Here is a 24,970-nt window from a genome sequence, read left to right as displayed (position 1 = left end):
TACATGACTAGGCATGGTTGTACAGTAGGGTGACCAGGTGTCCCGATTTTGGGGGCTTTTTCGTATATAGGCACCTATTACCCCCCCCCCGTCCCCATTTTTCACACTTGCTTTCTGGTCATCCTACTGTACAGTAATAACTTTGTATATATTAATGAGCTCTCGTTGTATATTAATTAAAATATGCGCACGTGATTACGAAGATTTGCATATTAACGGCTTCCAGCGGCCGCGAGCGCCTCTGCAGGGGGCGGGCACTGGGAACGAACGACAAGCGAGCTGCCCAATGGTCCTGCAGCCGGCTCGGCCTGGCCAATGGGAGGCGGGCGGGGCTGGCGCCGGCGGAGTGTTCTAGAAGGGCGGGGCGGCGGCGGCGGCGGCGGCTGTGGTAGCTGGAGCCTTCTCGTTCCCCGGCCTTGCTGCAGACATGTCGGCGGTGAAGGCGCTCAACCCTAAGGCCGAGGTGGCCCGGGCCCAGGCGGCGCTGGCCGTCAACATCAGCGCGGCCCGGGGACTGCAGGACGTGCTGCGGACCAATCTGGGCCCCAAGGGCACCATGAAGATGTGAGACCCGCGGGGGCCGGGCTGAGGCGAGGCGTGGGGCCCGGGAGAGGCCGCGTGGCCGAGGCGGGTGTAGCGGTGGGGCCCGCTGGGGAGGGGGGCCGGCCGCTCTCGGGAGCCGCTGTCCGCCGTGACTGGCGGGCTCTCCGCCGGCCCCGCGCGGAGCGGGAGGCGCCGGTTGCTGCCCGGCGCCTGCCTCGGGCTCCCGCCAGCCGCAGGCCGAGGGGCGCAGAGCGCTGGAGACAAAGCAGCGGGCGGGAGGCCCGTGGCCGTGCAGGCGCCTGGGAAGCCACGCGCTGGGGTTGGGCCACGCGCAGGCCGCTGGGGAGCGGGGCAAGGCGGAGGCTGCGCAGCCGCTGACTGTTCTGCATTGTGACCCTCGCAGGCTGGTGTCCGGGGCTGGAGAGATCAAGCTTACCAAGGATGGCAACGTGCTGCTTCACGAGATGGTGAGTGCGCCCCTTTCCCCCGACCCCCTGGGGCGACCAGAGCGGCTGGAGCTCTGTGCGGTAACGATGATGAACGGGGCTTCTCATACAGTGGCTGAAGGCAGCGGTAGTTTGGGCAGATGTTCGCTAAATCTCATGGGTTGGCAACCATAAAGGAAAGTTGTTAATTCCGTAGTTAAAATATATCCGTTGCCTCATTGGTTTGTTGTTTACCGATTTCAGACTTCAGAAAGGGATAGATCTTTCATTCAGTATCCTGCCTGTTACTCTTAAATATGCTCTTGTTTACCCAAAATTTCTTTTGGTTCACATAACACTGGTATGTCTCTGAAGTCCCAGTCTTGCATCTGATCAGGGAGAGGCCTGCGTTTCTATTGCAAACAGTAGGGCTCTGGGCAGATGTACATGCAGAACTGAGGCCAAAGGTAGTAAGGTACAGATGTGTGAGGTTAAAAAAGAAAAATGTACTGGGCTGCATGGTGGGTGTGGTCCACGTGTAAGTTTCTGCTACACACAGATCCATTACTACACTGTAGTTTCCCTGCCACATGCTAGCTAAATGAAATATTACAGCAATCTTTCATTGTACTGTACTTTAGATCACACTTTTAAATGCCGTCTACTCTGTGCTTATATGTTCTGTTTACTCCATTAAGGTTAACTTTTCTGTGCTGCTTCTTAAAATAACATCCTTTTTCTTCTTTCCCGGGTCACTGTCAGGCATGTATACATGGTCCTTTTAGAATAACTCGGCTGATAAGGACTTCTTAAAGTTTGAAGAAACCAGTGCTGTGCTTGGTTCTTTATTTTCATTGCTTTTTGGTCAAAACAAGAGTTATGCAAAGTCTATGACCACTATAGCTGGTTCTTTAAATATGACTCTTTAATTAGATGGTGTCACTTTAAAGTAATAAAAACAAAATCATTCAGATGCTCTAGTGGTTATGAAAAGTAAGCACTGGCCAGATTAAATTGGTTTCAGATAGTTACTCCCATAACAATTCAACAAGATTTATTGTTCAGTATCTTGTTTTTGTTTAGCAAATACAACACCCAACAGCCTCCTTGATAGCAAAAGTAGCAACAGCACAGGATGACATCACTGGAGATGGTACCACTTCAAATGTTCTGATCATTGGAGAGCTGCTGAAGCAGGCGGATCTCTATATTTCCGAGGTACGTATGAATTTTTCACTTTCATAAGAAAATGAGTGAACATTTTCCTTTGAGGCTGTTCAGCATCATTGCAGTTAATGTTTCATGCTCATAAAAAAAAGCTTCCGGTGTTACAGCTCTTCCAGAATTATTTTATTTTGAGACACTTTTTATTGTGTAAATACAGTGGGTAAAAACTAAAACAGATGGTCAGCTAGCCAGGGTTATGTTGTTACAGGTTGAAACCACCTATGATAGATGCAGGATGTACCTTGTATCTACCAATTTGTTTTTGACTTATTTCTATTTGGATTTAAAGCTCTTGTCTTCTAATTGTATGACAATAAGAGGCACCTTTCTAGAGTAAGGAATCGCTGCTGGCAGTGTGTGCCAGGAAACTTAGGCTGATACCTTATTAATTCACGTTGCACAGTGAACACCCAAGTGTGCTTTGTAGTTCCCTTGGCTATAACTCTGTGCTAAAATAATCTGTACTTTTCCTCTGCATTAGAAGGAGTGCCATTCCTTTTACATGTATTCAGAAGGACAGTACAATTTTTATTTTATTTTTTTCCCTTCTCTGTAGCATGCAAATTCTAACTTACTTCAGTCTTACAGCACCAAAGTCATGGGTGTTTGTGGTATCCGAAGTTTGGAGATAACACTTCAATCTTAACTTTTCAAGTAAAACTAGTAAATAGGAGTTTTAAGTCCACTCATTCTGTTACCTAACTCTTTTTAAAAAATTAGGGCTTGCACCCTAGAATAGTCACCGAAGGATTTGAAGCTGCAAAGGAAAAAGCACTTGAAGTTTTGGAGAAAGTCAAAGTAACCAAGGAGATGGACAGGGAGACACTTGTGGATGTTGCCAGAACGTCCCTGCGTACTAAAGTTCATGCAGAACTTGCTGATATCTTAACAGAGGTAAGTGTGCATGTGTTGTCTGTCATCTACCTTACTGTCCTTTTGTGTAAGGAACTCCAGGTGTTCAGCTTGTTCTGTAACTATTTGGGGAAGGGGTGAGAATGTATGGAAGTTGGGGAAATACTGGCTGGGTTGCTTTTTTGATGAATGCATTGTTTTTTATGGAGGCATTCTCTCCTATTTCAGGCTGTAGTAGATGCTGTTTTGGCAATCAGAAAACCAGATGAGCCTATTGACCTCTACATGGTTGAGATTATGGAGATGAAGCACAAATCGGAAACTGAAACAGCGTAGGTAGCTATAAAATGTTGGTAATGCATTCTGTCCTTAAAGGTTAATCATAGCTTGAAACTTAATTGCTTTAAAACAGTTGAAGGTAGCTTTAGGTAGTATACCACCTCTGAGTCCCTCTGCCAATTTTTGTCAATTTACAATTGCGTTTTCCCGTTTTTCTTACCCCTCTTTTGTTTGAAAAGAGGAAACTGACTACGCAGGGAAAACTACAGAACTGATGAATGCAATTCTGACAATACTTTGCTAAAGTAAATAACCTGAAAAATAGCCTTTTTCCTGTCATCTCTGTTCTGCTAATCTTCTAACAGGCCTGGAGGGACTGGACACAAGTGAGACTAAATCATGTCCCTTTATGCTGGAGGATCTGACTGTATTCTTCTGATACACTTTTCTGAACATCATTATCCCTACACCTTCATTTCAAGTATAAAATGTACATTAGGTACATATATACAACTGTTCACTTTCAAAGATTGTTTTAAAACAGTTGTCAGCGTCAAAAACATGAAGTGTCTTATTCCTTTTTAACTATTCCATCTTTTTTGGAATGCAAGTCCACTTCCAGTATAGATGAAGTGTAAGTTTTAGGTGACTAATCAAAAATGGAAGGTGAACAGGAATCCAACTCTCCACCTTTTGTAACTCTAAAATATTGGCAGCATGGGGTGGCTCCTAATGTGTCTTAAGTGAAGATGTATAAAATCTTATCGGAATTACATGTTAAGAGAACCATAATGCTTCAAAATTCTTTGAAAATACAAAGAAGTGTAGATATATTTAACTTCAGCGGCATGGATGAATTCTGCACTGGCTTCTTCAGTAGCTAATGCAGTCAGACACTATGCTAGAGTATATTTCCTTTTCACTTGTTCCTAATGGTATGCTTTGTGTAAAGTTAGCATGTCCATACAAGTAGGATACATGATCCAAGGAATTCTTAATGTGACAGTATGGTAGTTAATCTGTTTGTTCAACTATAGTATGAGTTTTATGACTACATTTCAGGAAAACAGAAGTTTCCTACCCTGTGTATAAAGGATTTCTTACAGGTCATCTTACTGACTTTTTACAGGCTGATTAGAGGACTTGTTTTGGACCATGGTGCTCGTCATCCTGACATGAAGAAAAGAGTGGAAGATGCTTACATCCTTACTTGCAATGTATCACTAGAATACGAAAAAACGTAAGTAGTCACCAGTGAGACAAGGGAAGAAATATACCTGACTCTGGTAGTGTGAATTCATATTTGCATATGTATCTTAAACCTTTTAAGAGTAATAAATACTTCAGAATATCCTTTTATTAAAAAAAAAAAGAGAGAAAGAACTAGCCTGGTTTTGTGTAAAAGGAGGAAATGAAGTCAAATGTTTAACTCCAAAGTAGTGGAGTGATGAATTGGCTTTTGAGGTGGGCTGGATTGTGGACACATTAGCAGAATCATCCCTTCTGTTGGCTTACTGAATGACAGAAAGTCTCCCCTATGCCTCCAACAAGTCTTACATTGCACAGTGAACACCCAAGTATACTTCATAGTTCCCTTGGTATAACTCTGTGCTAGGATAATTCTGTGCTGTGCCTCTGCATTGGAAGGAATCCTTTTCCTTTTCCATGTATTCAAAAGGACTGTACACTTCATAGTGCTGTACTATAATTTTAGCTAATTGATGTCTTAACTGAAACATGTTAAGTCCTCTTCTGATTTTAAGATTCTGCTATTTTAACACTCTAGAGCACTAGTAGTAATGTTGAACAATTTCTTTTTTTTTCCTTTTCAGAGAGGTGAGCTCGGGATTCTTCTATAAGAGTGCAGAAGAAAGAGAGAAGTTAGTAAAAGCTGAGAGAAAATTCATTGAAGACAGAGTGAACAAAATCATAGATTTGAAAAAGAGAGTCTGTGGTGATTCAAATAAAGGATTTATTGTGATCAATCAAAAGGTGAGATAAATGAGAATACAAGGTAACTGGAAAAATTACTTTAAAATGTTGGCATTCTTGGCAGGCCTGATGCTTTGTTTTCAGCTAACTGTATAGGCTTCTTCAGACAAACCCTAGTCAGGCTAGGTCAGCAGTGTATTTTTCAGATACGTGTGCATACCTCCCACTTACTTCAGTATGAACTGAATGTACAATTTGGTTTTTAGTGCTGGACTGAATCTCTATTTTTAGTTTTCTTAATGTGTACTTCTCTCTGTGATTATAGGGAATTGACCCATTTTCCTTGGATGCACTTGCAAAAGAAGGAATAGTAGCTTTGCGCAGAGCAAAAAGGAGGAACATGGAGAGGTCAGTTCTTGGGGAAGGAATTTTGTGTTAGACTTTCTCTCTTTCCATTTTTACTTTATTGTATATTTTCTTTCAAAACTGAAGTAAAATATCCCTTTTTAGCTCAAGCACGTACACTTCTTACAGGAGTAAAAACTGTCAGTCCAGTATAAACCATGTTTACAGTAAGCTTTCAACTCCGAGTAGACTAGAAGAGGCTTGAATTGTTTTAAACTTGAACACTAGGGAATAAATCACCTGAATAAGCAAACCTTAATATCTTGAAATAAATTCACAAATAAGGAGACCAGCCTATGATATAACAATATATGGCATGGTGTGAAAAGCATCTTCACTCAGGACTATTCACGCAACTAAGATTCTCTAGCTTCTTTTCACTTTTTTTTTTAATGTAACATGCTTTAGGTGTTTTATGTACATCCTTTTTCAGATTGACCCTTGCTTGTGGTGGTATGGCTATGAATTCTGTGGATGACCTCACTGCTGACTGTTTGGGGCATGCTGGTCTTGTCTACGAGTATACACTGGTGCGTAAGACCTTCATCTTCTAACCAAGGCTAAACTAGATATTCCTCTGGCTCCTATCTGGTGTCTGCAGCAGTCTTTTCAGTTCAGGCTTTATTGTTGATTCTGCTACTTCTAAACATATGGAGGTCTTTGCCTGCATTTAGGTGCCCATGAGAATTCATTTAAAAGTTTGAGAGCAGTAATGGAAGTCTCATAAAAAGTCACTGGGACTTCTTGTCCTTGTTGCTCCTTGTCATGTGTAGAATGTGTTGGGATTAAAGAATAAAATTGAACCAAAGGAAAAAACAAAATAAACTTGTTCTCTATTTAAGGATAAAATATAATTGAAAAGTTATCTGAACAGCTTCTGAGGGTGAGGAGACAAACTTCTCCCCTTCTATCTCTCTTCCCCTCCTGAAAGGTTCAGTATAAAATTAATTTATCTGAATAACTCTCTTGTTGACATCGGTCTTAAAATACTCAGATGCACCATAGTTAAATATTTTTCATTTAGTGATTTACGTGGATATGCTGTGGGGTTTTTTGTTAAGCAGAAATGTGATATTAGAAACTTGCTATTGGCATATAGGGTGAAGAGAAGTTTACCTTCATTGAGAAGTGTGACAACCCTCGCTCTGTTACCCTGTTGATCAGGGGGCCAAATAAACATACGCTCATACAAATCAAGGATGCAGTAAGAGATGGGCTACGTGCTGTCAAAAATGCTATTGAGGATGGTAAGTCTCGTGGTGGTGTTTCATTTAGCGAGGTCTTATGAGGCACATCTTGAAATGCGCAAAACATAGCTGCCAGTGCACATCTATGTGCCTGTACTTTTCTGTCAGGTGATTCGGATAAATTGTTCGCTTTTGTTAATAGTTTATACAGACTCTGTGCTAAAGCACACTTCTACTTGAAGTGTTCCCAGTGCCTTGCTGTTTTTAAAGTGAGTATTTAGGAAAGATGGGCACACATTTGGTCAGTTATTGTAACTGAAGTTACATTGGGGGGAGGGATAGCTCAGTGGTTTGAGCATTGGCCTGCTAAACCCAGGGTTGTGAGTTCAATCCTTGAGGGGGGCCATTTAGGGATCTGGGGCAAAAATTGGGGATTGGTCCTGCTTTGAGCAGGGGGTTGGACTAGATGACCTCCTGAGGTCCCTTCCAACCCTGATATTCTATGATTCTATGTTAGGTGACACAATTAATAGCTGCATGTTGCCTTTCTCCAAGAAAGGGAATAAGTTATTGTTGTTAATTGTTAACAGTAAGTTAAGTGCTGCAGTTAAAAGTTGCTGGAATACTCTGTTAGTACAAGATGCTCTAATCACTACAGGGAAAATTATTAAAACTTTAGATCTAATTAAAGTCAGTGCTTTTGGAAGTGGGAAGTATAAAAAATACATATCCTTAGCTGCAAGGTGTATGGCTACATGTGTGGCAGCGTATAGAGTACAGACACCACACACCTCACTAGCACAAATATAAAGAGCAGTGTAGACCGTGAAGCACTGCTTGGCTGAATAGACATGCCAGAACCCTAGGTAATCTACCCTACATAGATCTCTACACACCAAAGCAGTGCCTCCCATGCTACACTGCCACGTGTAGCTACATACTGCAGTGTGGACACGAATTATTTTTCACTGCTGTGTGTAGCTATATGTAATATACCCTACATGCCTCTGGAAGCATAGACGAGGGCTAGGAAAGGCTTGCTTTCCAGTCATCTAAAAGTTTATTACTCTGCATTATCAGTCTAGAGTTCATGCTGGGAAGTATCATTAGAACAGCATTTCTTATCAGTGGAAATAATGAACCGATAACACATTTTTCAAAAATCTGTTTAAAGTATCTTGAATTAGTATATATGTATGGTGTTACCAACACCTGAGTTTTATTCCAAGAAAACGGTAGAATTGCTGCTTCTTTTCTATTCCAATCTCCATTTCAAAGAGAAGGAGAAAAAAACAAAGCGGCTCTTCTAGATGTTTTTTAACTAAAAATGACACATGAGAACTGCAAACTGTTGATGTGAAAACCTTTTAATATGTGTAGACTTGGTGCTTTATTTAAATTACTTCATGTAATACTAATAATCTTGACTTGACTTTCTGCTGTCTTGCTGAAATGTCTACAGTTGGCCTAAAATATAACTGCTGTCAATACTTTAGGTAGCTGGCCAGTCAGTAAGATTTTTACTAAAAATCACCACCACCGTCTTGGCACATTTTTAGTGAATATGATAGAAACATACAGGCTTTTGTTTCAACTTCCTAGCTTTCTCTCTGCCCAGTAAAAGCTTGAAGCTCTTCACTACAGTCAGCAAATCTTAAACGGACCTCTTTTTGTCTCTGTGGGAGCTTCATGACCACTAACTTAAATTAGCGTACAGCCTATCAAACAATTGGACTACATAGTGTGTTTTATCTCTTACAGGATGTGTAGTTGCAGGAGCTGGTGCATTAGAAGTGGCAATAGCTGATGCTCTTGTGAAACATAAGCCCAATGTAAAAGGAAGAGCCCAGTTTGGAGTTCAAGCCTTTGCTGATGCTCTGCTCATAATTCCTAAGGTATAAAAGTACTCTTGGTTAAAGTAATAGTTTCAGAGCAGTTATAAAGTGTAAAAATTGTACCTGTTTTAGCAGTAGTCCACTTCACTGAAGAGTCTTTTGCCAGAGGACAGACATGAGTAATGTTTTGAACTGAAGGCAAGGATGTATACCCTTCCTAATTTTTGTCTGAGTTATACCAGCAGGGGGATATGTTGGGAGCTGCGGTAGAGATTAACAGTTAATGATGCACCTTCTGAAACAACATACAGGGCTTTAAGTTTAATACATACAATGTGCTTTTTTTTTCCCCCCCTTCCTTCCCCCTCCAAGGTTCTTGCGCAGAACTCTGGCTATGACCCCCAGGAAACACTAGTGAAAGTTCTGGCCGAATATGCAGGATCAGGACAACTTATTGGAGTTGATCTGAACACTGGTAAGCAACTTTAAAATATGTTCAGACAATTAGGATTAATTTTTGCTTTGAGCCCTCAAAATGGTGCTGTTTCTGCTGAGGAGGAAATGGAGCTTTTATTTAATGTACAGCAAATCCATCATGCTTTAGCTTCCAAAGATGTTTCAAGACTGGCGGAATTTTTGTAAGATCTTCTGGCAGATTTTCAATCGGCAGCTTCTTTAGTTGTTTAGATTTACAAGAAGAATATTTCCTAGAAGAATACTTCACTCGTGATGAATTATGTTAATTTCAATATAGCTTTATGCAAGAGAATTAATTAACTGACTTGGTGAGCCACTGCTCCACATTTGGAGGCTCAGACACTCCATTTACAAAGTGTATATTTCATTGTAACACATATGAGCACACAAAGATGAAGGCCAGTGTTTAGTATGAAGTAGGAGATACTTTGGTTTGCCTCTTGGTGGCAGCAGCAAGTGTTTTGCTAGAAGGTGGGAATGGATGAAGGGATGGATCACTTGATTACCTGTTCCGTTCATTCCCTCTGGGACATTTGGTATTGGCTACCATCAGAAGACGGGAGATTGGGCTAGATGGACCTTTGGTCTGACCCAATATGGCCATTCTTATGGTGGGGGGAGAACATGTTAATGTCTTGTGATTTCCTATTGTCTGTAACAAGATTTTTGAACTACATTAATAAAATGCATCAATTGCCTAAAAGGGGATTTATTTTGCATTCCCAGGTGAACCAATGGTGGCGGCGACAGCTGGAATTTGGGATAATTATAATGTCAAAAAACAACTACTTCATTCATGGTAAATTCTTTGTAATTTTTTTTTTTTAAATTTTAAATTAAAATAGGCTTCCATTGCTACTAGTCAAATTTGATGGATTGATATGGGATGGGTTAATCTTTACAGAAATATTTTATCTAAATGTACAGTGTAGAAATATAACTATTGTACTCACATGTTTTTATAAAAATGACTAGTCTTGATATCTGTTTCACCTCTGCCATAGAGAAATCAAACTTCTTAAATAAGCCAAGATTGGTTTATAATAACTTACAGAATGACACTTCAACAGCCAGTACAAGTTTTTTAACAAGTTAGTGAATGTAGAACGTAATCTACAGAGTGGGTGTGTGAAGTGGGGACTGAAGTGGGGGAGATGCATGCAGTTGGTACTCTTGTTTGGATGAACTGTAGAATAATACAGAAGTTTTGACCATCAATGTTTTGATCTTTTTAGCACGGTGATCGCTAGCAACATTCTTTTGGTTGATGAAATTATGCGAGCTGGAATGTCGTCTCTCAAAGGTTGAACTGAATCTGCCCTCTGCTGTGATGGTTGCCTTGAGTAGGGAGATGCCCTTAAGTAACTTCAAAAAAAAAAAAAAAAAAAAATCCAGCTACAGGCATTATTTTCTCCAGCCTCCAGTGGATCTTCACAGTAACAGAAGTAGCCCTCTCTTTGGAGTATACATAGCCACTCTCAAACATTTGCTCCTATTCAAATATTAGGTTCTAAAATCAGTTATTTATTTTTTTTCTTAATTGCACTGAAATGTACAACAGTCTTTTTACCCAATAAACAGTTCTGCTCTGTGCTTATTTTGTAGTGGTGTCAGTTATTTAATATGTTTTGCTTGGGATGGCTAATGTGGGACAGGTCAATGTAGTTATGTAATTGTCAGCTGGGAGGAAATGTCACTTGTCCAGAAAGAGGTGTACAGATATTGCTAGAATACCCCCAGCAGGGATGACTTTCTGTGGCTCATGTACACATGCAGATTGGATTCCACCAAACTCTTTGAAGCTTGAAAGATTTGCTAAGAGTGGAGAGTCTCCATAGGATTTGTGAAGAATACCTTTTAGTTGTCTGGGAGGCAATATGTTTTAATGTGTAGGACACTGCACTGGGTGAGTGTCAGTCTGGATTCTTTTCCTAGCTATGCGATTGATTTACGGCCGTTAATGTCAGCTCTATGCATCAGTTTCCCTGTCTACAAAGTGTGTGGGGCAGGGGTAAACAACACCTTCATTTGTAAAGTGATATGAGATCTATAGGTGGAAAGCTGTGCATATTTATAGGCATAATTCTTATAATTTAATTAGCAATGTATAATGGTGATCTACAATCCAGGGTGTTTTTAAAATAGTCCACAAACCTGCTGGCAAGTTGCTAGAGTGTTTGGGGTTTTTTTTATTGGCAGAATCTGATAACTCAGATGCGAATTCACCAATGACACAAGCTGCTTGAGCAGCAGCTTGAGGAGTTTATGGGGGAGGGATGGACAGGAACTCTTTGACAAACCTTGAACTAGACCCAGCTGCAATGCCATCAAAACTTCAAGTATAGGATCAACTGGTTGGGGTCTGGTCTGATATCACTGTGGGTAATGTAGATTCTTACTTCAGTTGCCTGCCTGTTCTGTTTTCCATATTACAGAACTTCTAGCTTCAGTCTTGCATGCCTTTTGTTGTAATGGTAATCAAGAAATGTTTAACTTCTTTCAACTCTAGCCATGCTTACTAATTTATCCTATTACATTTGTTTTTTTGTGAATATGGGCATTGGTCTGATAATTCCTTGCGCATTATCCCCCACCATGGAGCATGGGTGAGCAAGGAATACAGTATGAGGCCTACTGAGTAAAAGCAAAATCCTGAAACAATATCTTGTAACACTAGAGTCATACATCACTACCTGAAGAATCAGTCTTTGGAGAGTTGAGTTAAAAAGCAAGCCTCTCTACTGGTGTATGGAAGAGCTCATAAAGAGGCTCTAAAACTGCAAAATTTCCTCTGCAGAAAATCTCAACATCTCAGTAAGAGTAGGTTCAAGAATTGAAATCCTGTGTCCTCTTGACTGAGCAGGTAGGGTAACTAGTGCTTTCCCCATTTAAAGGGATGCAATATAAAGGCTAGTCACTTTCCAAAAAAAAAACCAGGAAAAACCATTCCAGGATCTACACCATCTGTAGGATGGTCTGCGTCTATGGGAGCCTACAGTCCCCTCCCCTCCCTCATGTTTTAAAAATCAAAACACCTTTCATTTGTCATGGTAATGAAAACCCATGCAAAGCAAACCAAGTGCATACCTCCCCAATAGGAAGCACAAAAATGATCGTGTGAAAAGTGTCAAGTGCCCAAAATCGGTTTGGATTTTAGGCTTGCTTTTGGGGGGAGAAGGGTAAGATATTTTCCCCTCTTTAAATGAGAGGGATCCTAGGTATTCTGGGTACAAATTTAAGGAAAACGCTTCAGTGAAAAGTGATTGGCTTTTGCCTCTTGAACACCAAATGGCTTGTGCACTAATTTAATGCACCGTCAGGAGCGATCCTGCACAGGCTGGGTTTTGGTTATGGCTTAAATATGACTTAATTTCCACACCGACTCCATGTACGCAGAAGCCAGCTTCTCTGCTGCCGCGTGTGCACATACTCCTCCCCTTTCATCACCCCCCGGCTTTCGTTTCCATGCAGGGGGAGGCGGGGACTCGGGCCGGGAAGATCTTTGAGTGGCTTCCCTTCTAGCCGGAGATCCCGGAAGCATTTCAGCCCAGTACCCAGCCTTTCTGCGTCACAGGCAGCCTTTCCACCTCCTCTTCCAATTCATCTCCTGTTCCTGTCCCCGATGCTACCCTGCTCCTCTGCTGGGAGAGTGCAGCTGGCTCTCCTGTTAGGCACCTGTGTGTTAGGGAGCAGCTCCAGTCTGCAAGGTGAGTTCATGTGTCCAAAGCATGCCTTGCTCCACCTTTCCGTTCCACCTCCTTTACACTCTTTCATTGCAGCAGAGCTTAATAAGTGGTGCCTGCCCCCACTTAATGACTTTTTCCCCTTCTGTCAGGGGCTGCATTAACCAGAACTCATTTCAAGGAAGTGTCTTCCCTGACTCTCACCACCCTAAAATCCTTCTCCCGGAACAGAGACTTGAAGTACTGCCTTAAAATGAATCCTTAACTGCCTAAAAACAAGGAAGAAAAGGCCCATCTGTTCCCTTTTAAATAGATTTGAAGGAACCAGTATCAAACTCCTAAACTTATTCCAGCAGTTAGGTGAAATGAGCAATGTAAAAAGAGACCAGCACCCCCACCTCCAAACTTTGGAAAAGTTAGCTGGGAGATCCATCCCTTCACTGACTCTAAAGTGCAAGCTTAAGACAGAATCCTCCTGGATACCCCACAAAGTTCAGCTCTAGATCTGATGTTTGTGATGCTGGGGAGGCTAGGGGAATTCCCTTCCTACTCCTCTTCCCTTCTTCGCGCCCCCATGCCCAAATTTGTTTCCTAGCTGTAAAGGTCTGGTAACTTCCCCACTCCGATGTATTTTTCCCTTCTCTTTCTTTCTGAAGGTTTGCAGAATCATTTCTAAATATGTTAACGCAGTATTTAATCCTGGGCCTGCCCATCTCTGGAGGGGCTACTCCTTTCAGAGTTTCCCTCGTGAATCCCTGGGTCATTTGATGCAGCTGAAAAGTGACAGACCTTGAATACTTTCAAAGGAGATTCCTCTGGTGGCCTGAAATCCTGCATGTAAAAACTGATGAGCGAGACTAGATGCCAGGAGTGAATACTCAAAGCAATACCCAGGAATGCTGCTCTTTATAAATTGCCATCAAACAACCACTGAGTCTAATCTAAAGCAACAGATTGAGCTGCAGTTGTCCTCAGTGAACCCTTCATAGTGTAGATTCTCTAACGGTTCCTTCACAATAAAACCTCTGTGCATTTACAAAACTTTCATAGGGCAGATCCAGGCTGTGTGGGCTGGGGGTGTTTTGTGCTGCTAGTCTGATTCCTTTATGTGGTTAATCTGTTGTCATGCCCAGGAGCTGTCTTTCAGATATCAGTATCTTCAGCAGCAGTGGTCCTGTAGCATATTAAGAGATTCCTAACTCTGCTGCTTATCCCCTGTGACCTAGAGTGAGTCACTTAGCCTCTCTGCCTCAGTTACTCCAGCTGTAAAATTGAGATAACAATACTTCCTTGTTTTCCTCCTAGGAGAGTAGAGAGAATGAGTGAATGGACTAAATTTTTCTCAGGGATAATTTCATTGATTTCCATGGAGTTACACCAGGAATAAGCTCAGTGTACTCTGTGCAAAGGACTTTCAAGATATAAAGCACTGTCTAGATGCTAGGTATAATTATCAACTTTCTATTCTCCTCCTTCCCCAGCATGCAAACATACCTCTAGCGAAGAACGTACGCACTCCAAGATTTTGTTACTAATTAATGTTATATTGGATCACAACATCTCTCATAGTTTTTGAAGATGATGGAAACATGGTACAACTGCCTGGCGGGAAGTTCCAAATGGGAGCAAATTCACCTGACGGTAAAAATGAAGGGCCTCTCCAGGAAGTGACAGTGAAGTCATTTGGTATTGACAAATATCCTGTCACCAACCGGGATTTCAGGTGAGGCCTACACTTAGCGTTTGCTTAGTTTGCAGAGACTGGATGGCGCAGGGTGGTGGAGACTTTCAGCTATATGCAGTTGGTCTGGGTAATGACTGAAGCTATCTTTGCTGAGTTTATCTTTGTTGGCAGCCGCAGTAAAATGTCAGCAGCCCCCCATCAATTCTCCCAGCGCCTCCCACCCACCGGCAGCCCTGCCGATTAGCACCTCCCTTCCTGCACCTCCTGATCAGCTGTTTCGTGGTGTGCAGGAAGCTAGGGTGGGGAGGGGGGAGCAAGGGCATGGCAGGCTCAGGGAGGGGGTGGAGTGGGGGCAGGGCCTGTGGCAGAGCCAGGGGTCAAGCAGTGAGCACCCCTGGCACACTGGAAAGTTGGCACCTGTAGCTCCAGCCCCAGAGTCGGTGCCTGTACAAGGAGCCGCAGGTTGGCCACCCCTGCACTAGACTATGTATTGGAGGGACTATCCTGCATTGGCACAGAGATTATTCTGATATCTTAATGAGTCCTTTTTGGACGTGCCGAGAAGCTCATCTTGATTCTCAGCTATTTTGGGAGGCGATAGAACACAGATTGGGCAGGGTTATTCACTGCCCTGGATAATTACATTTTGGGGACAGATTTGCAATAGGAGCAGTGGATTTAAGTGGTTGCATGTGGCTTTTGTTCAACGTGAATTTTTGCAAAGTGCACTCACAGCTTAGAATAGGAACTTCTAGTAACTCTGCTGCCTTGATTGGTTGGTTTTTTGGGTTGTTTTGTTTTAATAAATCTAAATAAAGAAACTCAATAAATTTTGTTTTTAAATATTAAAAAAAGTTCACATCAGTATAGCAGTTCCATTCAACCAATACAAACTGGGTCAGTTTCATCTCTAAACCTAACTCCATTGAGCTGATTGGATTTACGCCAGGGGCTCAATAAACTATAAATGGTGTGAATAGCTCTTGTAAATTACATTTACTTTTGTCAACTTCTTATGCATGTGGATCATTAAATTTTGTGGTGTTAACCTTGTGGGAGTGCTACCCAGAGACCTATATCTGACATGTTTACACCAGGGAGTTTGTTCGAGAAAAGAAATATAAAACTGAAGCAGAAGCCTTCGGCTGGAGCTTTGTCTTTGAGGATTTTGTATCCGAAGAGCTGAAAAAAAAAGTGACCCAAAAACTGGAGGTAAAGTGCATTTGGAGTGTGTAAAGTGACATGAACAATATGTTATGGGGTTGATGGTGAAAAGAGGGCTGTGGTGTTTGTCCTTGGAACTCAGAGTGGTGTCCGGATGGTGGAATAAATACAAGCAGATCCATTCCTGAAAAGTCTACTATTTATGTTGTGGCCTTATGTGAAGAAAGGAGACGTTAACTTCAACTCTAGCCAGGTGCCCAGAAGAAGGAATGCAAGCCTTTGGAAAGCTTAGGCTCCACACTGCAGGGATTAGGAGGGAATTGGATTCCTCGCTGGGGAGTTTTTCACTTTATTTCCTGACCGTGTTACCTTTATTTGTTTGTCTTGCTATAAACATTAACCCCTGAGGGAAAGACTTTGTTGATTGCAATGGGTATTTTTTTTTTCTGCTGAATACTACCACCGGGTAACAACTGGTTTAATATTTTGGCTTTTTCCCTGCCTGATTCTGCTCCCATTGAAACCAAGAGCAAAACTCCTGTTGACCCCAATAAGAGCAGGATTATGCCTTACCTGATTTAAGGCCCCAGTTTGCAGAGTGTACAGTAGGGTCTGCTAGGCGAGTATGGAGAGAGCAAGGCATCTCCTGATATTTATTCAACAGAATTGCAAACAGGTAAGCCTACATTTTTAAAGGAGTTTTTTAAATCTTGAATTTTCTTTTTAAAATCAGATGCCCCCTGTACCTTACTTATGAGCTTTATAGAAATGTCTTTAAAATGAACCAGCTGCTCATATCCAGCCACAGAATCTAACCATATCCAACTCAAAAACACTCCGCATGCTGTGAAATGGGTTAAGCACCAAGAGTCAAGGGTTGAGGACGATTTGATGGCAGGATTGTGTTTTAATCTGGTCTCTTTTTTTCCTTTTTCTTAGTCTGCCCCTTGGTGGTTGCCGATTGACAATGCATTTTGGCGACAGGTGAGCAGTCCAAAGGAGCGAATTGCAATCCCATAGGGCTTCAGAGACTGTCTGCTTATGGGCTGAACTTCAGAGGGGAGAAGAAACGGCATTAATTACAACGTTAGCAATTCCACTCACATAAAAGGAGGAAATTGAGAGTTTAGCGCAGAGACTCCTCTGTGATTTTCAGAGGAGTCTCCGGGAATTAGATGTTCAAATCTCCCACTGCAATTTACTAGGCTGTGGGTGCCTAATTCCCTTAGGCTCATTTGAAAATCCGTACCAGAATAACTAGCAAAAGGAGTGGTAATCAGAAGGGCTGATGACAAGCAGCTGAGGGCACTGGCTGCCCTCCCGGCTATGCACTGTTCTTGTCCGTTTTGTTTATATATTTAGGGGGCACTGTGATTGGAGGAGTTCTGTTAGCTACCTGAAAGTGATCACAGGCCACAGTTGATCTGCAGACCTGTTTGAGATCATTGTCTAGGGGATAAACTCCACTACCAGCCAAGTCTTTTTAGCAGAGTAGATAGAACTGGTGTCTGTGTGTTACACAAGTCTCTGAGGGTCTATCCTTAACTGAGACAGATGCATATCCTCCAGTCTTTAGTTAGATTGATTTCTGCCAAGTAGTCAAAGGCAAGGTGCCCTGTACCATGTAGAAAAAGATAAAAGGATGCATTTCCAAATCCTGCAGAAGTTCAGAGTATGATCTTTATACATTCATGTGAAGCAGGCTGGGCCAGTATTTCGACCACTAACCTGAGACCTAGGTTCAATTCCTTGCTCTACCACAGACTGTCTTACTTAATATTTATCATTTGTACCCTCCCCGCCTTTCAGAAAGTTGTCTTGGGCTAATGAATGTTTTTGGTGTTAAAAAAATATGTCCACAGATTTTTCTTGCCCCCGACCCCCTATAGATTTCAAAGGTGTTGCCACCTTAGCTGACAAGTCATTGAACGCCTGAAATCCAAGATTCTTGTCTATTTCAGTACTTTACAGATAGGCAGAGCAAAGTGGGTGGTGGATGCTCATGGCAGCACATCATAGATGATGTGTCTAATTGTAGGCCTCCCAGACTCTGTACTGTTCCCTGTTGTTGGGTTTATTTTACATAAAGTTTTTATGGTTCAATGAAAACCTGTTAAATGAAATTCTCCTCAGCCAGCAGGTCCAGGATCTGGGATAAAAACCAAGCTGGACTACCCCGTGCTACACGTGAGCTGGAATGATGCACAGGCATACTGCAAGTGGAAAGGGAAGAGACTCCCTACTGAGGCAGAGTGGGAATTTGCTGCAAGGGGAGGACTAGAGAGTATGTAAGAAAAGCTCTTTGAGCTGATCTCTTTCAAACCAAACTAAGTCATCAAATAATTATAGTTGAGTCTATGGTGGGATGGCCTGGGATGGCGGGGGACCAGACTCAAAGCTCTACCTTCCCCTCTGCTGGGGGGTTCTGGTCTCCGCAGGGAGATGTGGGTGGAAGTCAGATTAGATGATCTAATGGTCCTTTCTGGCCTTAAAACCCATGACTCTATGAAATTAGTTACATGAATACATTTTGGAGCCATCTCTCTGATTAAAGCTCTGGAGGCCAAATTCTCTTCTCAGTAATGAGAGCTGGGTCTGGCCCTTAATGTTCATGCTTTGCGGTGCATTCTGCCAGGGATAATGGGCTGTCCTGGAGTTGACTACAAAGATGTGCTTTGCCTGAGGGAGCTGGATAGCATTAGGTGTTCAGTTATGAGGCATGGCCCTGAGAAGTGAACTTGGCTTGATCCTCTTACAATTGAGATATGAACATCAAAGCTTGTGGAACTCATTGCAACAGGACGTCATTACGGCCACAGGTGAAATCCTGGCCCCATTGTAGTCAAACGGGAGTTTTGTCACTGACTTTGATGGAGCCAAGACTTTGCCCCAATAGTTTAGGAAGATTCACAGAGGGATTGGATGTTTATAGGGATAACAAGAATATCCAGAGTTATAACAGTTAATGCAAAATTTAAAAGAAGAGTTTGGGAAGGGATTAAAAAATCTCATGCTGCAAGGTTTAAACCAACTTCTATTTGAGATTGAGATGTGACCTGCATGTGGGGCAGATTATCTCACATGGGCCTGCGTGGAGTTTCTTGCATCTTCCTCTGGGGCGTCTGGTGCTGGCCACGGTCAGAGATGGGATATTGGACCAGGTGGACCCATGGGTTTGATCAAGTGTGTCAATGCCTGTGTTCCCACAGTTTTTTCATAAGAGAAGAGACATTAGCTCTGACATCCAGGTCAAATACCAGCTCCAAATTAATGTCTATCCTAAAAACTCCCCCTGCATTTTCAATCAGGTACAATATTCCTCTTCACTTCACAGCAGTAAGAAGCCGGCAGTGTCCTACTCCAGAGGCAGCTGCATTTTAGTGGTGGATGAACTGATCCCCATGTGTAGTTCATGTTTGTAAATCACTATGCGCAGAAACTGTGATTTTTTTTTCCCAAGGAGTCTATGGCAGCTAGATGTTCAAATCTCCCATTGAAATTTAGTAGGCTCTAGGTGCCTAATTCCCTTAGGCTCCTTTGAAAATCCCTGCCAGAGAACTGGCAAAAGGAGTGGTAATCAGAAGGGCTGATGACAAGCAATTTAGGGCACTGACTGCCCTCCCAGCTATGCACTGTGTCCTTTAGAGTCAAAATATTTATTTTTAAAACCAATGCATGGTTTCCTTTTGAACATAAGAATGTTCATATTGGGTCAGACCAATGATCCATCAAGCCCAGTATCTTGTCTTCCGACAGTGGCTGGTGCTAGATGCTTCAGAGGGAATGAACAGAACAGGGGAATTTATCAAGTGATCTTTCCCTGGTCATCTACCCCAGCTTGTGGCAGTCAGAGGTTTAGGGACACTCAAAGCATGGGGTTGTGTCCTGGACTGTCTTGGCTAATAGTCACTTCCTTATTTACTTTCTCCACATTGGTCATGATTTTATAGACCTCTCTCATATCCCTCCTTAGTCGTCTCTTTTCTAAGATGAACACTCCATCTTTTTAACCTCTCCTCAGATGGAGGCTGTTCCACACCCCAACCTTTTTTGTTCCCCTTCTTTGTACTTTCCAATTCTAATAGAACTTTTTTGAGATGAGGGACCAAAATTGCACACAGTCCTCAAGGTGTGAGTGTACCGTGGATTTATATAGTGGCACTATAATATTTTCCATCTTGTTATCTATCCCTTTCCTAATGGTTCCTAATATTCTTTTAGCTTTTTTTGACTGGTGCTGACCAGAAGTTCTCTGAGAACTATCCACAATGACTTCAAGATCTTTCTTGCGCTATAACAGCTAATTTAGACTCACATCATTTGTATGTATAGCTGGGATTATGTTTTCCAGTATGCATCAGTTTGCATTTATCAACATTGAATTTCATTTGCCATTTTGTTGCCCAGTCTCACCCAGTTTTGTCTGATCCCTTTGTCACTCTTTGCAGTCAGCTTTGGACTTAACTATCTTGAGTAATTTTGTATTGTCTGCAAATTTTGCCATCTCATTGTTTATACCTTTTGCCAGATCGTTTATGCATATGTTGAACAGCACTGGTCCCTGTACATCAGTGAGAAAGGGTAAAGCTGACAGTTCCTACTGGTATCCTGGTTTGATCAGGAAGGAAATAATTGGTCCCGCCTCTTCTTTTTTGACAGGCAGAGTATATCCTTGGGGGAACAAATTTCAACCAAATCGTACAAATCTCTGGCAGGTAGGGTCTTAATACCATCATGTCTGTTACGGGTTGTCTTGATGGCTTATTGATGAAGAAAAATGTCCTAAAGTGACCTAAGGAAACATTTAGCTAGTAAATCATACTGACTTGTCTTCAAGATATCAGCTGGTAGGGCTCCCAGGTCAGTTGTTAAATTTGCCACCATTTGACTCTCTTCCCTCCCCCTCCACCCCCAATCTCCAGGATTTAGAATTTAAAGGTAATATTTATCCATAAATATTTAATATTTATACAGAATATCCTTGCAAGGTGGCAATCTCACCCTGCTCTCTATGGCGGAAGTGGAATCCAGATTCCTCAACATTTGTGGCTGTTGAGGTTCAGAGTTTCACGAGGGAGGGATCTCCCTGTTAAGGACTTGGAATGGTTGAGCTATTGTTTCCTCATATTGAAATATCTTCACGTTGTGTAATTTACGACTGTTAGACTGTTTCCATTATTTTAAGCATGAGGAGGTTCTGTAAAGCGCAAGCTCCTTTCTGTGCCATCCTGGGTGAGGTTTGTTTGGGTTTTTTTCTTCGAGTAAAATCCTCTCTTCACACAGGGAATCTTCCCAAAGATCGATACGGCAGAAGATGGTTACCATGGTGTTTCCCCAGTGAACGCATTCTCTCCTCAGAACAACTATGGTATGGACTAGTAGGCACCTTTGCCCCAATTTGCAAATGAATTTTTTTGTTAATTTCAATTTAGAAATAATAAAATAACACCTCAAGATTGTAGCTGGACTTTAAAACCTAAACTGACATGGAGTTTCTTGGCATTTAGATATGTTGATGCTGGGCACATTGAGATTTCTGAATGCTGTTTAAATTGGCTGATGTTGACATGAGACATTTTAACACAACAGGCATGATATTGCCTGCAATGATTTATAATAATGATACTTGATGACTTTTTGTCCTTCAGTAATGCTTTTCAGCTGAGAATCTCAAAGCACTTTATTAATATTATCTAATTAAGCTTCACAATGCCCTTTTGAGGGTAAGCAAGCATTATTACCCCACTAAATAGATGGTCACAGTGAAGTTTGGTGATCTGCCCAAGGTCACGGTGAGTGTGTATTAGAGCTGGGAATAAAACCCAGAGCTTCTGATTCCTGGTCACCTGCTCTAGCCATTAGACCATGCTCTTCTGATGGCGTCTTAAACAACCCTCACTGCACCAAAGTGCTTCCAAAAGGGCTTTGTATTGACAGTGTATGTGTCCTCCTATGGATCCTAATTCAGCAATTTCTATATCTTAGGGCTCTATGACCTGTTAGGAAACACCTGGGAATGGACTGCATCAGAGTATCAACCTCATGGACCTGTATCAAGGCAGCGTGCCCAGAAAATGCACGTCCTGCGAGGTGCATCTTGGATTGACACAGTAGATGGATCGGCCAATCACAAAGCTCTTGTTACTACTAGGTAGGTTTACTTACTGCTGTGGCCAGGTGCTATTTTGCACTACATTGGGGGGCTTATAGTAACTTTTTGCTATTTAATAATTATTTACTTTTAACTAATGTGAAGACCACTTTATTATTATTTATTAATAATAAATCCCAAACACTTCTCAAATTCTGTATGGACAGCAGCCAACCCTGGAATGAAGGCCAGATGCCAGCTAGTGTATAACACCCAATACAACAGTGTGAGAGGGAAGGGAAAATAACATAAGGATAGAAATTATAACAATGAAGTGTAATTAACAGTGGGAAATAATGTTCAACTGTTTTAAATCATACAGACAAACTCATTTTTGTCAGCGATTATGTAAATGACAATTTCTGAATAATTAAATTGCTTTGCCTTCCTTCTCCATATTAATTATTGTCAGAAGATCTCATTTAAAAAGCCCGGGGGAGGAACTGCATCACTCATCAGCCCCTTTGCAGCAATTCTGTACATCAAGTGGTAGATTTTCCCAAATGCTCTGCTCTCATTTAGACCCCTAATTTAAATGGCCAGATTTTTTTTTAATTAGCACAGTATGTTGATGGTTGAGTTATTTTGAAAATCTGGCCACTTACTTAGGTGCCTACATTGGAGCTGAGCTCTTAGAAAATGGCCCCATGTGTCAGTATCATTTTAGGATTGGCTGCCTTTCTGGAAGATTTGCTTTAGTCAAAGACAGGTTAGTGGGCTCAAAACAGGGATCACTATGGCCTGTGTCACTGAGGGGGTCAGATTAGAGGATCTAATGGTCCCTCCTGGCCTTAAAATCTATGACTGAATCGACATAGGAGGGGTTTTTTTGTCCTTTCCCAGGATGGGAAACACACCAGACTCTGCCTCAGATAACCTGGGTTTCCGCTGTGCTGCCCACATCCTGAGTCGGAAAACGGAGAGTAAAACAGAGCTGTGATGACATCACTTATTGGAATGGTCCTGAGACGTTTTCTCCTGTGGAGACGCCAGCGATTCCCTGTAGCTATGTTGGATCGAAGTTTGGCGAGTTTTAAAAATAAACATTTGCTACTAATGGTCAGTGTCAGAGTGGAGGGTGTAGACACTGAGGGTGGTTTTGTCCAGTTGTCTCAATTCTTTTTGACTTTTTAAGAAGATGCTGCTGCTCTCTTTTCAGCTAACTTCAGCCATCCATCCCCGTGGGCCCAGTCCTGCAAACACCTACACATGTGAGTAGTCCCAGGGACACGGATGCTGCTGCTCATGAGTCAACTCTTGCAGCCTTTGCTTAGGCTCTTACTTGCCTAAATTCCTTTTGGAAAAAACTGGGAGTTTTGCTTGAGTAAAGATTGCAGGACTTGGCTCCGTAGGAGTAAGAACTACTCATGTGAGCAAGGGTTGCACTTGTTCCTGCTGGTAACTGAGAAAGACAGGTGTGGGCTGAGCCAGAAATTCCTGAGTTCTAATCCCCGCTCTGACTCAGGGACACTTTAGGTTTGCTACACTACACTACACCTGTGCCACTGATGGCGGGAGTGCTAGTGTACATCAGCCACGGCTCTGAGCGCTGTTCCACAACACAGTGTCTAGAATCATGGAACTGTAGGGCTGGAAGGGACCTTGAGAGATCATCCAGTCCAGGCCACAACACTGAGGCAGGCCCAAGTAAACTTAGACCATCCCTGACCACTCTTTGTCCAACCTGTTCTTAAAAACTTCCTGTGATTCCACCCCCTCCGTTGGAAGCCTGTTCCAGAGCTTCACTGTTCTTAGAGTTAGAAAGTTGTATTCTCAGTAAATAACCTAAATGTCCCAGGCCCGTGCCAGTAACTAGCCTCCACAAACATTCCCATTCTTGCTATCATCACCCATGCTGCCGTGGTGGGAAATTTTAGGAAGCAAGTGCAATGTAGACACAGCCAAGGTGACCTGAGGCCAGTCTCTTGTGCCCAGATTATCCAAAATGCAGATGGGACCTAGTGGGATTTTCAAGAACACCCAGGCATCTGACGCCTGTTGATTTAAAATGGGAATTAAATCAAGCTCCCATTGGTTTAAAAGCACTAGGCACCTATCTCCATCTTTAAGTTGATAAATACCTCTGACAATCTGCCCCTTAACCTCAGCTCTACCTCAGTTTCCCCACCTCGAAAACAGGGATAATAAAACATACTTACCTCACAAGGTTATTGGGAGGACGAATTACTTATTGTCTGTAAAGCATTTGAATATAAATGCTAAGCATTACGGCTGAGGTTTACAAAAGGGGGTGAGCTAAAGGAGTTAGACATCTAACTCCTATTGGCATCCAGTGGGAGTTGGGCACCTAAAGTCTTAGGCCCCTTTACAAATGCCAGCCTAATATGTTACTTGACAGAAAGAATACAACAGGCACTAGCTTACCAATGCCACGTCACACCAGCTAAGTAAAATGAAGCCTATTTATTGACTTGTAAACAGTTTACAAAACAGACATAAATAAACTGAAGCCCTTGACCATTTTGCCCAATGTGAGGTCTGTGTATTAGCCCTATATCTTTTAAAATGTCTCCTAAATACACATGCAGTACACAGGTCACCATTAGCTGCAATGTGCATTTTCCGTCATTCAAAGGCTGTTTAAAAACTCAGCCTAAGTTGTAGATGCATAAAATGAATTGCTACTCTTCAGCATAGTGCATTAAAGCTTTGGAAACAAAACACCTGTCGCACTTAAGGCATCGTTTATAGCTTGACTGGTTATAACAGCGGTAACTAAGGCTGGCCGTGATAATGACATAATGGAATCTGGTGGCTAGGAAGAGTGCTATGTGAGATACTAGTCACCGGTCAGGATATGCCCTATCCCTGATAGAAAGGAAGGAGCCAATCGAGTCCCTTAAGATGAAGGCTCTGATTTCTGGTTTCACATGCAGGTGGCCTTTTGCCGTTTGGGGGATTTGGACGGGTCACATTTTCCTACTGACACAAATTTGAGAGTGGTGGTTTTGTCACAACTTTCCCCCCTCACTCCCCCCCACGGTTTGGTGGACAGGGAGAGAAGTTTTCCTCAGCTTGTATTAAAGGCTGAGTTATAAACTGCCAATTGTACTACAGCCCAGGGGGGAGGCTTTTTTTTTTTTTAAATGTGAAAAATGTGTTAGC

General features: G+C 42.2%; 2 protein-coding genes and 3 non-coding genes across 6 annotated transcripts; all 5 read left to right on the top strand.

Annotated features, from left to right (window-relative positions):
• The first annotated feature begins 378 nt into the window (after positions 1-378).
• Positions 379-10,759, top strand: CCT6A (chaperonin containing TCP1 subunit 6A). The gene is made up of 14 exons (XM_077836536.1): positions 379-564; positions 947-1,010; positions 2,052-2,186; positions 2,916-3,089; positions 3,276-3,379; positions 4,456-4,566; positions 5,159-5,318; positions 5,584-5,666; positions 6,097-6,193; positions 6,763-6,910; positions 8,612-8,745; positions 9,058-9,160; positions 9,889-9,961; positions 10,398-10,759. Exons 1-14 carry the CDS (start codon positions 428-430, stop codon positions 10,468-10,470), a joined length of 1,596 nt encoding a protein of 531 aa, XP_077692662.1. The 5' UTR covers positions 379-427; the 3' UTR covers positions 10,471-10,759.
• LOC144276738 (small nucleolar RNA SNORA22) lies at positions 2,591-2,722 on the top strand. The gene has a single exon (XR_013348316.1). It is a non-coding gene; the product is annotated as a small nucleolar RNA SNORA22 (small nucleolar RNA).
• On the top strand, positions 4,173-4,308 carry LOC144276737 (small nucleolar RNA SNORA15). Its single transcript, XR_013348315.1, has one exon. It is a non-coding gene; the product is annotated as a small nucleolar RNA SNORA15 (small nucleolar RNA).
• On the top strand, positions 4,885-5,016 carry LOC144276739 (small nucleolar RNA SNORA22). The gene has a single exon (XR_013348317.1). It is a non-coding gene; the product is annotated as a small nucleolar RNA SNORA22 (small nucleolar RNA).
• A 1,942-nt stretch (positions 10,760-12,701) lies between the features above and the next one.
• SUMF2 (sulfatase modifying factor 2) lies at positions 12,702-22,907 on the top strand. Of its 2 annotated transcripts, XM_077836476.1 has the most exons (9): positions 12,703-12,869; positions 14,415-14,568; positions 15,627-15,741; positions 16,633-16,677; positions 17,827-17,977; positions 20,353-20,408; positions 20,977-21,061; positions 21,679-21,844; positions 22,688-22,907. In XM_077836476.1, the coding sequence occupies exons 1-9, from the start codon at positions 12,785-12,787 to the stop codon at positions 22,782-22,784; spliced, it is 954 nt and encodes a 317-aa protein (XP_077692602.1). In that variant the 5' UTR covers positions 12,703-12,784; the 3' UTR covers positions 22,785-22,907. The 2 variants fall into 2 exon arrangements, with proteins under 2 accessions (XP_077692603.1, XP_077692602.1); XM_077836477.1 differs by lacking the exons at positions 17,827-17,977; positions 20,353-20,408 and having other exon boundaries at positions 12,702-12,869.
• Positions 22,908-24,970: the final 2,063 nt, after the last annotated feature.

The sequence above is a fragment of the Eretmochelys imbricata genome, chromosome 17, assembly GCF_965152235.1.
Source record: "Eretmochelys imbricata isolate rEreImb1 chromosome 17, rEreImb1.hap1, whole genome shotgun sequence".
NCBI classification, from domain to species: Eukaryota; Metazoa; Chordata; order Testudines; family Cheloniidae; genus Eretmochelys; species Eretmochelys imbricata.
The sequence above is the reverse complement of the archived record's forward strand: the minus strand, read 5'-3'. Positions and strand labels throughout refer to the sequence as shown.